At 34.2% G+C, this 19,383-nt stretch overlaps 2 protein-coding genes across 2 annotated transcripts in view; one reads left to right on the top strand and one right to left on the bottom strand.

Annotated features, from left to right (window-relative positions):
- Positions 1–19,383, bottom strand: part of LOC130901607 (flotillin-2) — a 255,397-nt gene that overhangs the window by 121,089 nt on the left and 114,925 nt on the right. The window lies entirely within an intron of this gene.
- On the top strand, positions 4,423–17,940 carry LOC130901600 (glucose dehydrogenase [FAD, quinone]). The gene is made up of 9 exons (XM_057813082.1): positions 4,423–4,593; positions 10,379–10,839; positions 12,228–12,400; positions 13,279–13,539; positions 14,777–15,092; positions 15,370–15,618; positions 15,837–16,049; positions 16,785–17,174; positions 17,476–17,940. The coding sequence occupies exons 3-9, from the start codon at positions 12,239–12,241 to the stop codon at positions 17,760–17,762; spliced, it is 1,878 nt and encodes a 625-aa protein (XP_057669065.1). The 5' UTR covers positions 4,423–4,593; positions 10,379–10,839; positions 12,228–12,238; the 3' UTR covers positions 17,763–17,940.

A 19,383-nucleotide genomic window follows, 5' to 3' on the forward strand; every position in this document is an offset into this window, starting at 1 on the left:
TCTAGAAATTTGATACTTTTCTGGAGAGGAATTGTCGATTTTCAGGAAAAAAATCACTTTTTTAGACAGTTTCTCGCAAATAACTAAAAAAATATTCATTTAACAGAAAAAACCGAGGAGAGCTAAATTGAAGCTTATGGAAAAACAAAAAAAATTAAAAATCGTCAATTTGTGATACATGTAGACCTAATACAAACGTAATTATTGTTTGCTGAAAGTTAATTGGTATTTTCAAACGCCAGAATGGAAAATTTCTACAAACAATAACCAAAAATCAAAGCATTTTTCGGGAAAGCTTATAACATAACTCAATAAGTTATTCATCAATGTTATCTCCTTCAAGAACAATTCCTTCTTCATTTGAACTGAATTTCTTACCGGCGACTATTTTTTCAAGATCAGCGAATAGCCAGTCGTTACTAGGGGACAGATCTGAACTATACGTTGGATGAGGAAGCAATTCGAAGTTTAATTCTTTCAATTTAACCATCGTTGTCATCCACTTATGAATCGGTGCTTTGTCTTGGTAAAGCAGTGATTTTTCCTTGATTTTTGTATTTATATGATCCAACAAATAACTCTATGTAATATTCGCTATTGATTGTCTCTCCCTTTTGGAGATAGTTGATGAACAATATTCCATGTGCATCCCAAAATACTAAAGCCATAACTTTCCCAGCTGAGCATTGTATCTTTGGACACTTCAGACATGTTTCATCAGCTGCAGTCCACTCAGATGTTGATCGTTTTGATTCCGGGGTGAAGTGATGGATCCATTAGATTTATTAGGTGTAAACACTGCTCCGAATCATCAACACGTTGTTGTTTTGGATCGACTATGAGTAAACGCGACAACCACTTTGATAGAAGCTTTCTCATGGTCAAATGTTTAGGCATAATTGTGAACACACTGCCTTCTGATATCTTGACGGCCTCAGCTATCTCACGCAATTTCATTTTACGATTAGATTTAACCAATTTGTGGACTTTTTTCATGTTCTCTGGAGTAACCACCTCAATCGGACGACCAGAACTTTCACCATCAACGCTGACTGTACGACCACGTTTAATTTCAACCAATCAATAACAAATGGTTCTTTTCGATGGATCAGAGTCCGGATAACACTTTTGAAGCCATTAGCTTATACATATTTTTTTTCATCAATATGCAATGATAAATTAACACAAGAAATTGTTTTGAAAATAACAAAACTAGCTACACTTAAATGGCAGTCACTTTTTACTGACTAATCGAAATGTCACGAAATTTGACACATATTCTTTTGAAAGTTGGTACTTCGTAAACGTCATATAGGATTTGACAATGGCAGCGCCATCTGTGTGTTAGTCACACGATTTATTGAGTGATTTATAAAACCTTTATTTTTATTTTTTATAAAAGTTCCTAGCATCAAAACTAAGCGAGATATCGATTCCTTGTTATTTTTTAATGAAATTAAACTAGTACATAACCTCAAATTCAGTTTTTTTGTTAATTCAAACTGAAAGAGTTTTACGTAAAAGGTATATAAATGGTTGCATAAAGAAGAAAATATTGATTGTGGTAGTGATTAAAATGATAATTTGTTAAAACACTATTTCCGAAGGTTTCTCCACTTATGTGGAGCAATTCATTTCACACATTTCACAATATGTTCTACCTATAACGACACAAAGATATAAGTCAGTGTTGGTTCGGTAATATTAATTAGAAGAAAGTGATTACATAAACAAAACGAATTTGTTTGCCGCCTTAACTCGAAATATTACAATAATTTTTGCACATAGAAAAAAATTAATTCTGTTAGGGATTAGACAACTCGACTTATAAACAGTGGAGGCTATTCAAAAAATTTAATATACTTGTAAAAAATAATCTTCATTTATTTTTTAACCGAGAGATTTTGTGTGGACCAACGATGTAGGGTTTTCAGGAAAAATTATTTGAGACATTTGACAGAGAATATTGGAAAAAGATATTTTTGGAAATGGGAAAAAGACACCATGAAACGAATGGTTTGATAATGAGTACAGAAAAAAGGCTTGAAAAATTTCGTTGTCATGAAACAAGACAGAATGTGATGTAAATTGTGAAATACTAACTATTGAAGAAATAAGACTTTATATAAAAACTTAAAAAATGAAAAGCTACCACCAGACTTAATGAAATAGGGAGGGAAAGACCGCACAAGGATATTTAACGATCCATTGAATACTGTATGGATTCAATAGACAATAAAATGGTGAAAAGTCAACTTTTGCTTGGAACACATATTGAAATAAACTTATGCTAGTCAAAACGAAACAATTCTAAACCGGATTTTAATAGTGCCTAATGAAAATCTGTAGAGATTTGGAGGGAAAAGCTGTATTTAGAGTCGAGTAAGCTTCATAAAAAATAAAACATGATAAAAATAAGAAAAACTAAGGGCGTTCTAGAAAAAAGTAATTGGACAAAGTAGAACTAGAGAAATTTCAAAATTGGAAAGCCTGGAATCAGGCGAAGTTCAGCTGTGTTATTAACGAGGCCAAAGTTCATAGTCGACTTTAGAGCTGAGGAGTTCGATAGAGGATGAAAAATTTAGACGAACGTTCGACTGATCGAGAAAAAAATTTTCCAGGTTTTTAGTTATTTTATGCATGTTCGTTAACAAGTCATTCCACAAAAATGTAAATACTGCTGTCCATGTTCAACGTGCTTTAAGGCAATAATTCCAATTTCGTGATCTTGAACCTTCAGGGGCATACCTAGTGTGACAGCCTAAAAAAAGGCAATTTTGGGAACTAGTGAATCAATCGTTTTGAAATTTTGAAGGTATATTTATACATGTTATGAGAATACACAATAAAATTTTTGAAATAAAATATTAAATATATTTGAAAAGAAGGTCCTCCACTACTGGAGTGATTGCAGCCTTCTCCGTTGATAAAACGTAACAAAAAAAATTCTCGTTAAACTAAAACATATTGTCTGTACGATGACCCTCGGGCGAACAAAAAAATCGAAAATTGACAAAATGGCGGCATATTGAAAAAAAAGTTGAATTTTTCCCAAAATTTTGGTTGTTTTTGGTCGTTTTGGTTCATCGTATGGAGAACTATATAAAGAAGATATAAAAAAAATTTGACAGCGATCGGATCATTTGTCTCCGGGTAATCACTCCAGCAAATTTGAAAAATGCTGTTTCGAGAAAAACGCGTTTAAAGATAAAATTATGGTATGTCTCGTAGCCAATGCAACTATCTAACTGCCGAGCGGCTACTCTTTTAAATGGCTGTAACTCAAAAACTATTCAAGATATCGATTTAAAACTTTAGTATGTTATTTTTAAAGGTATAACCTATCGAAATATGAAAAAATCGATTTTTTTTAAATTTCACACTAGGTGTAAAACGCTATTAACTTTTGGGTGTTAAATTTTGGAAAAACTGCTAATGAAACGAGATGCAAAGAGGTCCACCGAAGACTATTTTCTATCAGATGTATGAGGCTATAACAAGAAATCCACAGAAAATTGAAAATTGGATATAGCTTTGTTGTTTTTCAAAAATATTTAATCAATTTCCATTCTGATTGAACATGTAATTTGAAAGCACCAATCGCTTCTTCAGGTGTAGAAAAACGTTGGCCCCACAATTTATTTTTGATTTGAATAAGATGTAATCATTGGGTGCCAAAAGGCGGTCGATACGGTCCATAATTTATTCAAAGTGATGGTCATACTTAGATCTCACTGTGGGTTCGTTAATATAAAAAATTTCCGTGTTGGAGTGGCAATAACCAACGAAATACTGACTACAAGCTTTTCCATTCCAAAAGGTAACTGCGTGATAAGTAATACTTTTTCAAAATTGGTAACATTAACAATCTAAAAGTGAACAATGTGGTGAATTGTTGGCGTTATTTTGCAGTATCTCTTTTGAAAACGTGAAGGATAAGACGTTAATACAGCAAGATAATGCTGCCAACTATACTGCTGGTACGTTTCTTCGTTGGTCAACTAACTGTTCTCAAGATTTGGTATTATATAAAGATTTTTAAAGAAAGCCCAGCCTAATTTGAGTACGATTTCAAAGGAAAATATTTTCTGTTTTCTTTATGGTTATCCTGGACATTATCATCATTTTCCCAGGTACTTTGTATGGAATGGAATGGTTAGTATAATCTACTAACATCTTAAAATTGTTAATAAACAACAATCTGTTATTGTTTATATAAAAGGACGTGTAAAAAAAGTAATATCTGTAAATATAGTTTTAAAAACGATTCATTTATAATGAATTGCATGCATGAGATTGAATAAATAAAAGCGTAGACAATAATTAACGCTTGTAAGTACCATTCTCCAAGTTAAACTTTCGTTTTTATTCTTATGTCTACAAGACTACCATACACACAGTGAAGTTATCGAGAAACACAACAAACACCTCTCTAAAATTTCTCTCGTGGCATTTTGTACGTCCGACGCGCATCGTCGAACATTTACTTTATTGAAATACGTTCAATCGAATCCAAATTGCGTGTGTTCGTTTTGTGGTGATTGTGACAAATTGAAGATGATGTACATTAAGGATTACATTTTCTGCTTTAGTGTAAGTTTGTTACTTATAAAATTTCTATTTAAATATAAATGAAAAGATTATTTCTATTGAAAACTACACTTTTTCGACAACGGTTTGCCATTATACCGAAAAGTAATGGCATTCAGTTGTACTTACTATATAAAATTGAATTTTTTTATTTTAAAAGTAACAGAAAATTCGTTTATAATTTTCTTTATCAATTGAATTTGTTACGTATGAAACAACGTAATCTGAACTGAACTGCAAATGTATAAAATTAGTTAAAAATTGACCAAACTTCTCAAAAATTGTTCTACTTCTTGATTGGGATCATCCTGAATACGAGAACGGTCCCAGAAGTACCTGGCCTAATAAGGAAAACACAAAAATTTTTGGTAAAAATTTATTTCGACACCCTTTTTATAATAAGAAACTCCACAAAATAGCCATTTACTACCAAAATCACCTCTTCACTTTTAGAAAATCTTAAACCACCGAGTTATTTTTTTAAATCTGGGAACACAAAATAATCCGAGGGGGCTAAATCTTGGGAATAGGATACATGAGGTAGCAATTCAAACTTTATTTCATTAATTTAGGCCATTTCAATAACGGATTTGTTAGCTAGTGAATTTTCTTGATAAAACAACACTTTTTTATTAACCAAATGTGTCCGTTTTTGCTTGATTTCTTCGCTCAAATATTGCAATAAGTTTGCATAATAAACACCGTTGATAGTTTTTCCGACTCTTCCTTTTAAGTTCATTCTTTTGATTTTTTTATGTTTTCGGGTGTGAAGTGCTGGACCGGCGTTTTATCCATGGTTACGAAACGACGCAAAAATTATGTGAAGCATTGTCAAACACTCGATGGAAACATCTGTTGTTGTTCCATTGTGAGTACACGCGGCACACGTCTTGCGCACAGCTTTCTCATGTCCAGATTTACTGTTAATATGCGATGTACGTCCCTTTTTGAAATGCCTACTATGTTTGCTAGCTCGCGCACAGTCCACGATCATCCAGTGGATTTTTTTCAACATTTCTGGAGTCGTCACCTCATTTGTTCTCGTCGAAACTTTGCTACCCAATATTTAACTGTTGATAACGAAGAAGCAGTCTCACCCAGAGTAGAACCTAGTTCTGGGTTGGACTAAGGTCTTCCAAATAAAAATATTGTATCATTTTTTCCGATATTCACAAATTCACGTTTACTATTGATAGCTTCCAAGCAAATACTAAACAACGTGGCGTCTCCAAACTCAAAAAATTCGCTTTCTGTACTTTTTTATTGCAGTGTTAATTTTCAAGCAACTACCGCCATCTCTAGGTCAAGCCAGGTACTTCCGGAGCCTTCCACGTGCTCCTCCTAATTTGCAATTTTTGTCAAATCAAATATTTCTTTTTTAATAATTTTTTATCCATATGCTTATCTCTAATTTCATCTCTTGATACCAGATAATTTTTAGGTTATGTTTATTAAACAATGTTTTTAAGTGACTACAAACGATATGATATATAGAACTCGTGTCAGGAGATCGCGGGAGCTTTTCGATAAATCGACTATTTCAGATATATTTTTCGGGAAAGCTCAGCTTTGAATGCAGATGAATTTCATGAGAGACAACAACAACAACAACAAAATAAATATTTCTATTAGAAAATTGTGAAATACTACGATAAAATCGGTCATATTTTGAAATATTAACAAACCAAAATATATGAAACTCACTTTGTATATAGCGGGAAGGATAATCACCTTATTACATATACATCTGTCGATAATACAATACACAATTCTTGTTACGAAATGAAGAAAGTAGTGAAAGTGTAAACATATTTATAAATTCCTTATTAAATAGGATGTAGAAATAGTAATGAAATCTTGCTGTAATTCAACGAATTTTAATCGTATATTTGTAAGACTTTTCGGCATATTAATTAAGGAAGGACTAATAATATCAATTCTGTTTATTATCAACAAGAATAGTCCTGATGATTTTTTTCGCAACATTAATATTTTTCGCGAAAACGGGGGCTCGAAAATCCCCAATTTTAACAATGTGAAAATATGTCAGTTTCTTCTCGAATTCGAAGTCCAGGAGGATGTTTTTAAGTGTAAAGACCAATTGTAGATGGCGCCACCACGTTTTTCCTATTCGCGAAATTATAACGACCTTCAGCGATGGCCCCAGGAATTCTCGGGGTGCAAATGTGATTATTTCCTTCGGGAATAATCACTTGGGCTATTTTAGTTGGATCACCAAATCCTAATAGTGATAACATGAGAATGGGGCCGGAAAATTGGTCAAAAAAATTGCAAAAATCTGCTTTTTACCAATAACTGCCGAACTATGGCACTTAGGAGGTTCTTTTTGGGCTGAAAATGAAGTTCAGTTCATTGTCTATCAATGAAAAGATCAGAACATGGCCTTTTAGAAAGTAACATTCTTGAACTGACAGAAAGAGGAACTAAAAAGGTTTCCAATGATGTGTATTTGCGGCGATCTGATGATTAATTATTTTTTATTTCCTTAAAGACCCCAGGATTTTTAAAAACTCCAAAAATCCAAAAAAAACGACCTTAAAACATATCTTGTTTGTTAATATACCCGGATGTTATGAAATTAATTTTTCTGAACAACTTTCAAAGCCTCAGAATCCAAAAATATTCAACTGAATAACAATTATTAACGAAAACATGGGTGAATCGGAGAATAGTCGAAAAATATCGAGGAGAGAGAGTTATTGAACAATTTGACCACCTGCTTCTACGAGAACGCATGGAGCGAGTTCTTCTGCATCCCGGCTGCGCTCCAAATGCGGGGTGCGTTTGGGGTTTGTTATCTCGACGAAGTTGTCTCGACAATTTTTGTAGATAATGAATTAATCTTGATTTTAAGCCCAAAAGGAATTCCCTAACTGCCAAATTTCGGTAGTTATTGGCAAAAAGCAGATTTTTGCAATTTTTTTGGTTAGGTCCAATCATCATTGCGTAGGGTACGAACTTGTGTAGAGATCTATTGGACGTGAGTGAAGTTGTTACGTCTTGCTGGAACCATGTTCTTTAGTTATGAATTTTGGAGTTCAGTAGTCTAACATTTGTACATAGCGCTCTGTAACTTTACTGTAACTGTGCGACCTCTTTCATTTTCAAAAAAGTAAGTGCCTATAGTCCCTTTTGCTTGTTATCATGTCCATTAAGATGAGCTTCATCCGAAAACAAGAGTTGGCAAGAGCTCAATCATCTAGTTTACAAATCTATAACTAGCATCCTGAGGCTTCAATTCATCCATCAACTGATTTTTTAAGAATACAAACATAAATCTTTGTGTAAGATGCAAAATAATGGTGATCTATACACGTTTAAAGCAACAACTCGCTTCCGAATAGACAACTCAGGTTCGTGACGAATAGATCAAAGACTGTCTACGTTTTGGACCGTTCTAGAAGACCTTGGACGCCCGGATTTTGGTTTTTCCATTGTTGATCTGGTCTATTCAAACTACTCAACCTGTTTTCCAATTTTCTATGCGCCCTAGCCTCGAATTGCCGTTTATTTGAAACAACGCACGGTTCGCTCCCGAGAAACACTACATGGCGAGTCAATTCCCAAGGGCCAAAGACGAAATAAACATGATCTACGACCAATGTCTAAAGTTTAGGGGTAATGATAATCCAATTAAAAATATTTTTAAAAAATTACTTCACATAAGTTGTTGCATTCATTTGTTGGTAAATAATTTCAATTCATTACTTCACAAAAATTTGATAATACTAATTTTGATTTCGAGATCTTCATTCATTAAACAAATTTGCATTGAGTAATTCACACATAAAGCAATTTTTGGATTTCACAAACGTGTTAATCCACTCACCTTAATAGTCGAGGTCGCAATTAATGATATAGTAGAAAATATGTCGAAATATTTATACATTGAAGATAAAATAATAATAATTTTAACGCATTATACGATGAGTGTTCTAATTAACCTGTACAAAAGACGACTAGAACTTTAACGAACCGAAGGATTCCCCATTCACAAAAACAAACTAAAGAGCTTCCTTTAAGATGTTTTCCCAGTAGATGGAGCCAAATTCTCAAGCTGTTTTCACTTGAACTTAGCCACTACACTTTTTATGATCCCGGAGACATGTAGGCGCTCGATGTCGTGAAAGGAATCACTTTCTTCGTGAGCAGGTTTTACTCCAGATTCCAATCAGTTAACTCAAATAAATGGATTACCCATTTGATATTTGCTGCTTCCTCAGAAAAGCCCGTCGCCCAGTCAGGGCTTCCCACATTTATCAAGCCAGGCAATGATTTTTTCGTAAGCGGGAATCGAATATTGAAAATGGATGGTTGCACCAAGAGAAGCTGCAGCCGAGGAGGTAGCCTGCTAAGTTGATAACCATGCCAAATGCGATCAAAAGAACCCTAATGTCTTCTCACCATTTGCCAGCGTGTCTTGACATCTTAAATGACAATTGAAGCGACAATTATCTATTATTTCAGTTTGAATATCCGTACAAGGGGAAGCAATATCCCAAGAAGTGAACAGCTAACTTAACTATCAATGTAACGAACCACCCTTTGAAATATTAGCTCCCTCTAAACAATGAGTGTAATAAAGCACATAGATAATTGCCGCTTGATTTGCCATTTACGGAAACATCATTGCTGATTTCGGGGCTCGTTGGCATCTGGGGTAAAAAGGCAATTATCTATGTAATTACTCGTTGTAATTCTAGAGGGTGGCTTGATACTAAAGTTAGCGAGCGACCCCATTATTTTTTTAAATAATTAACGGAAATTTCACGGCAAAAAACGGCAGTTTTTGAGCTTGTAAGAATTTATTTTTGGCCTGCTAACTTGACAGACCTGAAGTTATGGCACCACTGTGGTCATCGATAACAAGGGTGTGTTAACCGTTAACCCCATAAGCAATTCACTAGTTTTTCGGAGCTTACTGCGTACTTTACCAGGTGGTCGACATTCCACTTTCTCACTGACCTGTTGGAGATACGATTTTTTGAGTATACGGCAAAAAATATCTACTGGTTTAGCAGCTTGTATCAGCTTTTCGATTACGTTAAACACCAATCGTTGAATTTTGTCACGATGTCTTCACAACCAGGCTGGACATTACATTCGCGTCCCTTGATGCCTCACTCCGTTATCCCAAAATGTCATAATCAAATTTCAACCAGTTTGGTTATTGCAACGTTTCGCACTTTTTCGTGTGAACACCACTGGTGGTAGCACAACTCAGAGTATCTTAAAGAACTTGCTGGTGAGGTAGATAGATGAATATAAAGTTACAATCTATTGTACATTATTTAGAACTCCATTTATTCAAACCTCAAACTTTTTTCCATGATTTATTTCCTTGTAATATACGAGAGCCATCTTTTTTCAACCTCCGATCGCTCCGTGCAGACGCTACGCGGGCAGAAGACAGCGGGCATGCGCTGTAGGCAACTGCGAAGCTCTCGCACTACACACTCAGCCATTGTTGACATTCGGGTGTCAGTCGGCGTTGTGATACAGCCATGTGATTCGTTTTCTAAAGGCTGAAGACCATATTTCTGCAGAAATCCATCGGAGAATGAGTCGTGTACATAGGAAAAATTTTCTTTGAAGAAGGTATCGAAAAGCTTGTCCGCAGATATGACAAATTTCCAATCTCTTCGGTGATTATGTGTACCAATGTTTTGGTAATAAAATTATTGTTTTTCATGAACTTTTCTTTTATTTATAGCCTATCGGAGGTTGAAAAAAAACGGTCCTCGCAATATATTTTTCTATTTTACAGTACTTCTTCATCTTCCTGTAGAAGGCAATGAACACAGCGGGAACAATAACAAAAAAAGTGAAATATCCGAACGCAGATCACAGAATCAAATACAAAACTGACGTTGTAAAACCGAAATTAAGAGAAGTATTCACGCCAATTTACAATACGACACCACATTGTTGTAAACAAAATATTCAATATAAAATACCCGACAGATATAATAAAAAAACTGATACGGAAAAAGATAAAACCGATCAATTGGATTACTTAAAAAACAATTTATGCATCAAATCTTGTATAAACAACAAAGATTTGCCGAGATTTCAAATGAAGAAAGTTAGTATAAGAAATTATACACCGAAAATATTAAATCATGAGATTAATATGGGTATGTGGATGTAATGGAATGCTGAACACAGATATTCAGGAACTAGATTAAGTTTAACGTGCCAAAAATTTGTGATAAACTTGATACAGAAGTAAGTATGAAAATTTTGCAATCAGATTTTGGTGTACTCTAACTGTATGTATAGAAATTGTAATGCTACGCAAAAAATATTTACTTATGAGGTCTAGCTATTAAATAACGAAACTGCGCGTCTAGAGGGCGCCCTAGGCGAGTGGGGTGAAAAACAAGTAGTGCGTTGAGTATTGAAACGAACGTGACGAAAAAAAATTGAAAAAAACTTTAACTGAGTGCTATAAAGAGGCCTATAAGGACAATTCTTTATCTCTTGCGCGTGTTTTTAAGTGATGTAAGCGCTTTAGTGATGGCCGAAAGAGCTCTGAAGATGACCAGCGCCCCAGTCGTCCTGTGACTGTTTCAACTCCGGTAACAGTGACCAAAATCAATAAATCATACATGCAGATCGTCGAATGAGCATCCGGATGATTGGCGAGGCTGTAAATGCCTATAAAGAAACGGTTAGAAAAATTTCTCACATGACAAAAGTCTGTGCGAAGTTGGTGCCAAAAAATCTAACTACTGACCAAAAGCTCTTGCGTCAACGGGTCTGCACAGATCCTTGAAAGGTTACAAGAAGATCTACTTTGAAAGGGACCCGATTTGAGACGATCGAAGCGATAAAACAAAAAATGGCAGAACTCCTAAAGGCACTCACCAAAGAAGACTTCCAGCACTGCTTTGACCAATGGAAAAAATAATTTTTATAATAAAACCCTTATTCGTAACCAGTCTCATTATTTAATAGCCAGACCTCGTACTTATTGATCTGATATATACAAATTATTGTAATTAGTCTTTGAATTATCGAACTTACCTATGAAAGAAAAATTATTTTTAATATATCTTCAATATAAGATAAAAACGAAAATCAGATAGGTCAGTAGTCACTTAAACCCGAAGAAATTTGGCTCTGGAGGTCTGAAGGGCTAAATAACTTGGAAATCACTAGTTCAGGCATACAGGTGCAATAGGTATGCCGTTTGTTCAATTTTTATCATTCAAATGAGCTCTTTTTGCATCAATTTCAACACTACTAATCCGAAATGAAATAATAATTAGAGCAGTTAGTTGTAAGAAAGTAAAACTGTTTAAAAAATAGCAAAGACAAGTTCGCCGAGATAGGAGATTAATGAACTATTTATTTTTTGGTAAATACATCATTTTTCTGATCCATTATCTTTAAAAAAAGTACAGTTTACTTGAGAATAGAAAGATAGAGATTCCAAACAACGAGCATATTTGAAAAAGAAAGAACTTTTCTATAAAAACAACCCGCACGCACTTTAAATTAGTTAACCATGCATAATAGTCTCCATATCTAAACTAAACATAAAACTAAATTTGAAGTTCCTAATTTAATACTTGACTTCTGAAGTCTTTCCATTCGTTTATATTTTCTAGAAGGAATTGAAATGTCGGCTTTAGCAGCTATAGGACAGGTAGCGAATTTTGCAATTGGGATTACCACGAATCCTTTGACGATATTAGGCTTAGTGCCTGTTTTTGCTGCAGGCATAGCATTCATGAGATATTTATCTATGGACCCTGAAGTACATCCAACGAATACTATGCACGTAAGTAATTTTTTTGTTTTTGCGAAGAATGTGTGGAAAAGTCGGATAATTATCAGTTTACTTTCTCTATTTTCTCGGACTAGTTTTTTCGGGTTCAACCTGAAGCCTAATTGCCACTCTTTCATGTGACTGCAGGTCTTGGTATTCTTCTGCTTTTAGTCTTCTGTGGGATCTACTTCACCATTTTTTTTTGGCAATTTTTCCTCCCTCTTCTTCTACACGTACCAGTACCAAATCAACTCCTTTCCCTCATTATGTTCTATAATTGTTTCTTTCAAGTTAATTTGCCATTTTATAGTATCATTTCTGACCCAATCTAAGCTTGACGTTCAATTTGCTTTTCTCTATGAATTGCTGACCTTCGAGCTCTAAATCTTCTTCGTATTTAACTCATATCTGGTTAGGAAGAGAAGGAAAAACCAAAACAAATGGTACGCGGAGGTACAAGGAGTTCAGGACTGGATGGCGAGGTGCTGAGATCGTTAATTTTTTTAAACGATGGCATCCATAGTAGCTACCATCAAGAAAAAGCACTTTTCAAACATATATGAGTTAATATCCTGGTGATACTCACTAGTTTTCGATAAGGAAACATATTTAAGTGTAGTTAAAATTTGAGCTCATTTCAATTACGAAAATGATTTTAATTTGGCGCGAGTATGATCATAGTTTATGAGATCTTGGATCTTGAAATAGTGTGCACTCTTTGAGGTGTGTACTGCTTGAAAGTTTCCATTGGAGCTAATATGTATGAATAGTTGCGAGTATGACTATTGGATGGTGGCCTACCCCATAGTTTCGATCCTCAGGAGTATTGTGTCTCCATATACGTGTATATACAAAGGTCATTAATAGTTGATTATTTTTTTTTATTGAAGATCAGGCCTCAATACGACTTCATAATAATCGGAGGAGGTTCAGCTGGTGCCGTAGTCGCTTCCAGACTATCAGAAATCTCCAACTGGACGGTTTTACTCATCGAAGCAGGTGGTAACGAAAATGAAGTTTCCGATATACCAACTTTAAGTGGATATCTGCAAATGTCGGAAATGGATTGGATGTACCAGACTTCCCCTCCCGTGGATTCACCTTATTGTTTAGCGATGCTAGGGGATCGGTGTAATTGGCCAAGGGGTAAAGTATGTAATTAATTTTCTGTACTTAATGTATCGGAATAATGCTAAATAAGCACTAAAATAAATTCATGGATGTTAGAAATGTAGAAAGATATTAAAAAGCTGCAATTAGATATATCATATCTGTCTTAAAGATGTTCTACGTCAAAGATGTCCAAAAAGTGCATCGATGAAATACTAAAAACCAAGAACTATCTAGACCAATGATCGTGCAAGTTTTATATAATTTCCACATGATGGACAATCTAGTAAATCCATCCAGATCAAGTAGAAATGTTGCTATAGATCCACGACTGCAATGTAATGAAACTATCGATGATAATATTTCCCAAGATCTAAATAATTTGAGACATATTTGTATTTCCGATGAAGCTACATTCTATTTAAATGGTCATGTCAATCGACAAGATATTTGTCTGACGAAAACCCTCGATAGTTATTCAATTTTCAAATAAATTAAATGTTTGGTTAGTGGATCATCCTTTCTTTATCGAGAGAAACCTGTTAACCTGTTAGAGGCAAAAATAATCCAATCAATTCATTGGGGATTTTATTTTTCAGTTGGATAGAGCTTTACCTCAATTTGTTGATAGAGTTCGAATTTTTTTAATTTATTCGTATCCAAGAAGATTCATTGAATGGCTACCAAGGGGTTATTATAATCTATTGGATCAACTTGTGATAAAAGACTTAGTATACACAGGACAAAAATCATCTCACACACAAAAATTAAATATTTTTATCAAAAACTTTTTTTAGACGACGCCATCCGAAAGTTGTTCGTTCTGTATTCATTTACATACCGAAAGTTGCGTTTTGAGTGTTCCATGTAGTGAAGGTGACAGTTCAAAAACACTTCCGGAACGCTCTGGAGTGACTGACTCTAGCCACTTTGTTGACAGTTGACATTTTCACTTCGATGATTTTGCATAACCTTAAATTTTTTATTTTCTGTAATTATTTGTTTTATCCGAAGTTTTGTCTAAATTAATCAATGATGATGAAAAAGAATACATTGCAAATATCATTAAGTACATTATATTGTTCAATAAATACAATGTTTATAATTCTCAATTATTTATTTTCTTTTCTCAGTGTTAAGGCAAAAGTTTTGGATCTTATGCGTCGTCTGTTACTCGCCTCGCTTCGCTCGTCTCGCAATTTTCATACTCGTCCAGCAAAGTCCTTGGCATACAAATAACTATTATTGACAATATTTTTAATTTTTTTCACATTCTAGGTACTTGGAGGTTCAAGTGTCTTGAACGCCATGATTTACATCAGAGGAAATAGTCGCGATTACGATTATTGGGAAGAACAAGGCAATCCTGGATGGTCTTATAAAAAAGTTTTGCCATATTTTTTAAAATCTGAAGACAATAGAAATCCGTATTTGTTAAAAACACCGTATCATAAATCGGGAGGTTACTTGAGTGTACAAGAATCCCCTTGGAGGACGCCCCTATCGATAGCTTTCCTTCAAGCCGGAATGGAATTAGGTTACCAGAACAGAGATTGCAATGGAGAGATTCAAACTGGCTTTATGCTAGCACAAGGTGAGTTAAAGTGATGAAATTATCGGAAACTTTCCGACCAAAGGTTACTAACGACAACTAGAGTTTTGAGGAAGGCAGATAGATCAAGTTTTCAACTACATTAGTGAAGACCCTGATCCTCTAGAAGGCGAGAGGTTAATATAGAATAAAGATCAATAAACAGTTGGGCGACTAGTACAAATCAATAAAGCAGAAGATATCAATTCCATGGATTTCATATTTTATTAGTTGTCCTGATGTTATTATAGACATTATTGTCACTTAATTTCATTTTCAGGTACTATTCGGAGAGGTTCGAGATGCTCGACAGCCAAAGCGTTCCTAAGACCTGTTCGAAACAGATCGAATCTTCACATTGCCATGTTAGCTCAAGTAACAAAAATAAAAATAAATCCGAAAACCAAAGAAGCTTATGCTGTAAAATTGGTAAGGAATAATAGACCACAAACGGTTAGAGCTAGAAGGGAAATTATATTGAGTGCTGGTGCCATTGGAAGTCCTCATATCTTGATGCTGTCTGGTGTAGGTGAGCATTTGATTGATTTCTAAAGAGATACTATTCCTCAAACCAAGTGTTTTCAAAACTTATTTCGAGCCTGGCAATACCGCGAAATTTGAAATTTGACTGATGACTTAACTCAAATGTTATCCTCTGGGTTAGGACGCACTGTATAATCAAAATTGATATAATTATGTATAGGGATCCTCAATACAATCATAGTTTAAAGAATATTAATATTTCAGGACCAAAGGAGCATTTAGAATCCTTCAATATATCCGTATTAAGCGACTTGAAAGTTGGACATAATCTACAAGACCACATCGGGTTAGGTGGTTTAACTTTTATAATTGATGATCCGCTTACTGTTAATAGGAAACGTTATCAAACAATGCAGGTCGCTTTGGAATATATAATCAACGAAAAAGGACCTTTAACGTCAATAGGAGGTGTAGAAGGTAATGCAAGTATAAATTTGATTGGTTTCCCTTTAGCTTCATTTGCTTATTATTCTTCAACTGTGAATGTTTTCGTTTCGTGTTTATGATTATAGTTTAGTCCCAGTTAGCCCTAAGAAACGTGAAGTCGTGCTGTTATTTATACTGTTTAGACCAAGACATCTTTTTGTGAAGTTAGTTCTTGCAAATTCAGACTTTAAGTTTGAATTGGATAACAACAAGCAACTATCGATTGAAACTTTTCCCAAGTCTTCCTAGTTTAAGTAATAGTAATTTATTATAGGCGCCAAATTAAAAATACCTGGACGTACAAAGTGAAAAAATATGCATCAACCAGCAGCTTTGACGACAAAAAACGTTTAGGGTGGCCTCGAAAAACCACAACCGCTGAAGATTAAGGTAAAACACGGCGGAGGCTCAGTGATGGTTGGGGATGTTTTGAAATTGAAGAGATTTTGAAGAAGGAAGGCTATTGAAAATATTGTAGTACTCATTTGATCCGCAAAAAATGCTTATTCTGGCTTAACAACAATCCCAAGCATCCTCGAAGCTGTGCAACTGCCACTGTTTTTATTTGTTTTGTACCACGCAAACTATATGGTGGGCAAAAACTTTTGACCGGTAGTGTATATACTCTGAAGGGCAATAAAACGCAGACGAAATAACTGTATTAATGCAATCAGTTAAATTTGCTACCAAAAATTATAATAGTTTGATAAAAATATTCTGTTTCAGGTTTGGCTTTTGTCAATACGAAATACGCTCCAAAATCCGGTCTATGGCCGGACGTGCAGTTCCATTTCGCTCCTAGCAGTATAAACTCGGACCCGGATCAAATTAGAAAAATCACAGGGCTACGAGATAGCATCTACAATACCGTTTATAAGCCTTTAAAAAATGCGGAAACTTGGACGATATTACCGCTTCTTCTGCGACCGAAAAGTACTGGATGGATTAAATTAAAATCTAAAGATCCCATGGTGTATCCAGATATAAATCCGAATTATTTCACACATAAAGAAGATGTAAACGTATTGATAGAAGGTATAAGGATAGCACTAAACGTCTCTGCCACCAAAGCGTTCCAAAGATTCAATTCCAGACCACATCAAATTCCTTTTCCAGGTACTGGAAAAATCTGATAATTTTTTTTTAAATTTGATATAATATTTGGTATCTGTATGGTTACTCTTTACACCCCAACTACACCAACACTCACAATTACACTGTTTGGCTCGCGTTTCGATAAGTTATCATCTTCAGGGAATGGAGATCTGGATAAGAGCTTAATGAACCCTATGAAATCAACACCATTATTTCAAACCAATGAAAAGTGTACATTTCTTTTTCTGTAGAAGATATGCAATGCTTCTTTTGAAGACGCATTCAGTAGGAATCAAATATGATACGTTATCTATTGTTTTAGCTTGTGGTCAATACGCTTTCGATACTGACGAATATTGGGAATGTGCTTTACGTCATTTCACCTTTACCATATACCATCCGACGTCAACTTGTAAAATGGGACCATCTACGGATCCTGATGCCGTGGTAGATCCACGATTGAAAGTATACGGGATCAAGAAACTGAGAGTTGTTGATGCTTCTATAATGCCGACTATAGTAAGCGGTAATACAAATGCTCCAACAATTATGATTGGAGAAAAAGCTTCTGACATGATCAAGGAAGATTGGGGGATTGAAATTCAGTAGTTATTATGAATTTTGATTTATTTCATTCAATTTTTTGTATAGATATTCATATTTGTTAGATATATTTCTCCATAGTAAATAACTAGTCATATTTTTGTAAATTATTTAAGATCTAATTTATTAATAAATATAAAGATATATGGAAAATATAAATCCAAATAAAGAGCATGTAATGGAATGTCTAGACTCAATTTTTTGACCACTTTGAACGATCAGAATGACATTAGTCAAAAACCATTTACGATAAAATAATTTTATAAATTCGTATAAATATCCTTGCCCGGTTCACCAGGTTAGCACCTAACTAAATCTTTGGACTGGCAACTTTTTTTTATAGCCACCTCGAATGATCACAAAAGTACAAAGTTTTGAACTTCAGTCAAAAACTAATGACGAACAATATTTTAATAAATTAGTATCATTGTCCTTGCCAGGATCAGCAGGATTGTACGTAACTAAATCTTAAGACTCGAGTTTGTTTTTCTGCCAAATTGAATGATCATGAAAGTAGGAAATTTTGTAAATCAGTCAAAAACTAATGAAAATACAATATTTTCATAAATTAGTATCATTGTTCTTGCCAGGATCAGCAGGATTGTACGTAACTAAATCTTAAGACACGAGTTTGTTTTTCTGCCAAATTGAATGATCATGAAAGTAGGAAATTTTGTAAATCAGTCAAAAACTAATGAAAATACAATATTTTCATAAATTAGTATCATTGTTCTTGCCAGGATCAGCAGGATTGTACGTAACTAAATCTTAAGACACGAGTTTGTTTTTCTGCCAAATTGAATGATCAAGAAAGTAGAAAATTTTGTAAATCAGTCAAAAACTAATGAAAATACAATATTTTCATATATTAGTATCATTGTCCTTGCCAGGATCAGCAGGATTGTACGTAACTAAATCTTAAGACACGAGTTTGTTTTTCTGCCAAATTGAATGATCAAGAAAGTAGAAAATTTTGTAAATCAGTCAAAAACTAATGAAAATACAATATTTTCATAAATTAGTATCATTGTTCTTGCCAGGATCAGCAGGATTGTACATAACTAAATCTTAAGACACGAGTTTGTTTTTCTGCCAAATTGAATGATCATGAAAGTAGGAAATTTTGTAAATCAGTCAAAAACTAATGAAAATACAATATTTTCATAAATTAGTATCATTGTTCTTGCCAGGATCAGCAGGATTGTACGTAACTAAATCTTAAGACTCGAGTTTGTTTTTCTGCCAAATTGAATGATCATGAAAGTAGGAAATTTTGTAAATCAGTCAAAAACTAATGAAAATACAATATTTTCATAAATTAGTATCATTGTCCTTGCCAGGATCAGCAGGATTGTACGTAACTAAATCTTAAGACACGAGTTTGTTTTTCTGCCAAATTGAATGATCATGAAAGTAGGAAATTTTGTAAATCAGTCAAAAACTAATGAAAATACAATATTTTCATAAATTAGTATCATTGTTCTTGCCAGGATCAGCAGGATTGTACGTAACTAAATCTTAAGACTCGAGTTTGTTTTTCTGCCAAATTGAATGATCAAGAAAGTAGAAAATTTTGTAAATCAGTCAAAAACTAATGAAAATACAATATTTTCATAAATTAGTATCA

Source organism: Diorhabda carinulata, chromosome X (assembly GCF_026250575.1).
Source record: "Diorhabda carinulata isolate Delta chromosome X, icDioCari1.1, whole genome shotgun sequence".
Lineage (NCBI taxonomy): Eukaryota > Metazoa > Arthropoda > Insecta > Coleoptera > Chrysomelidae > Diorhabda > Diorhabda carinulata.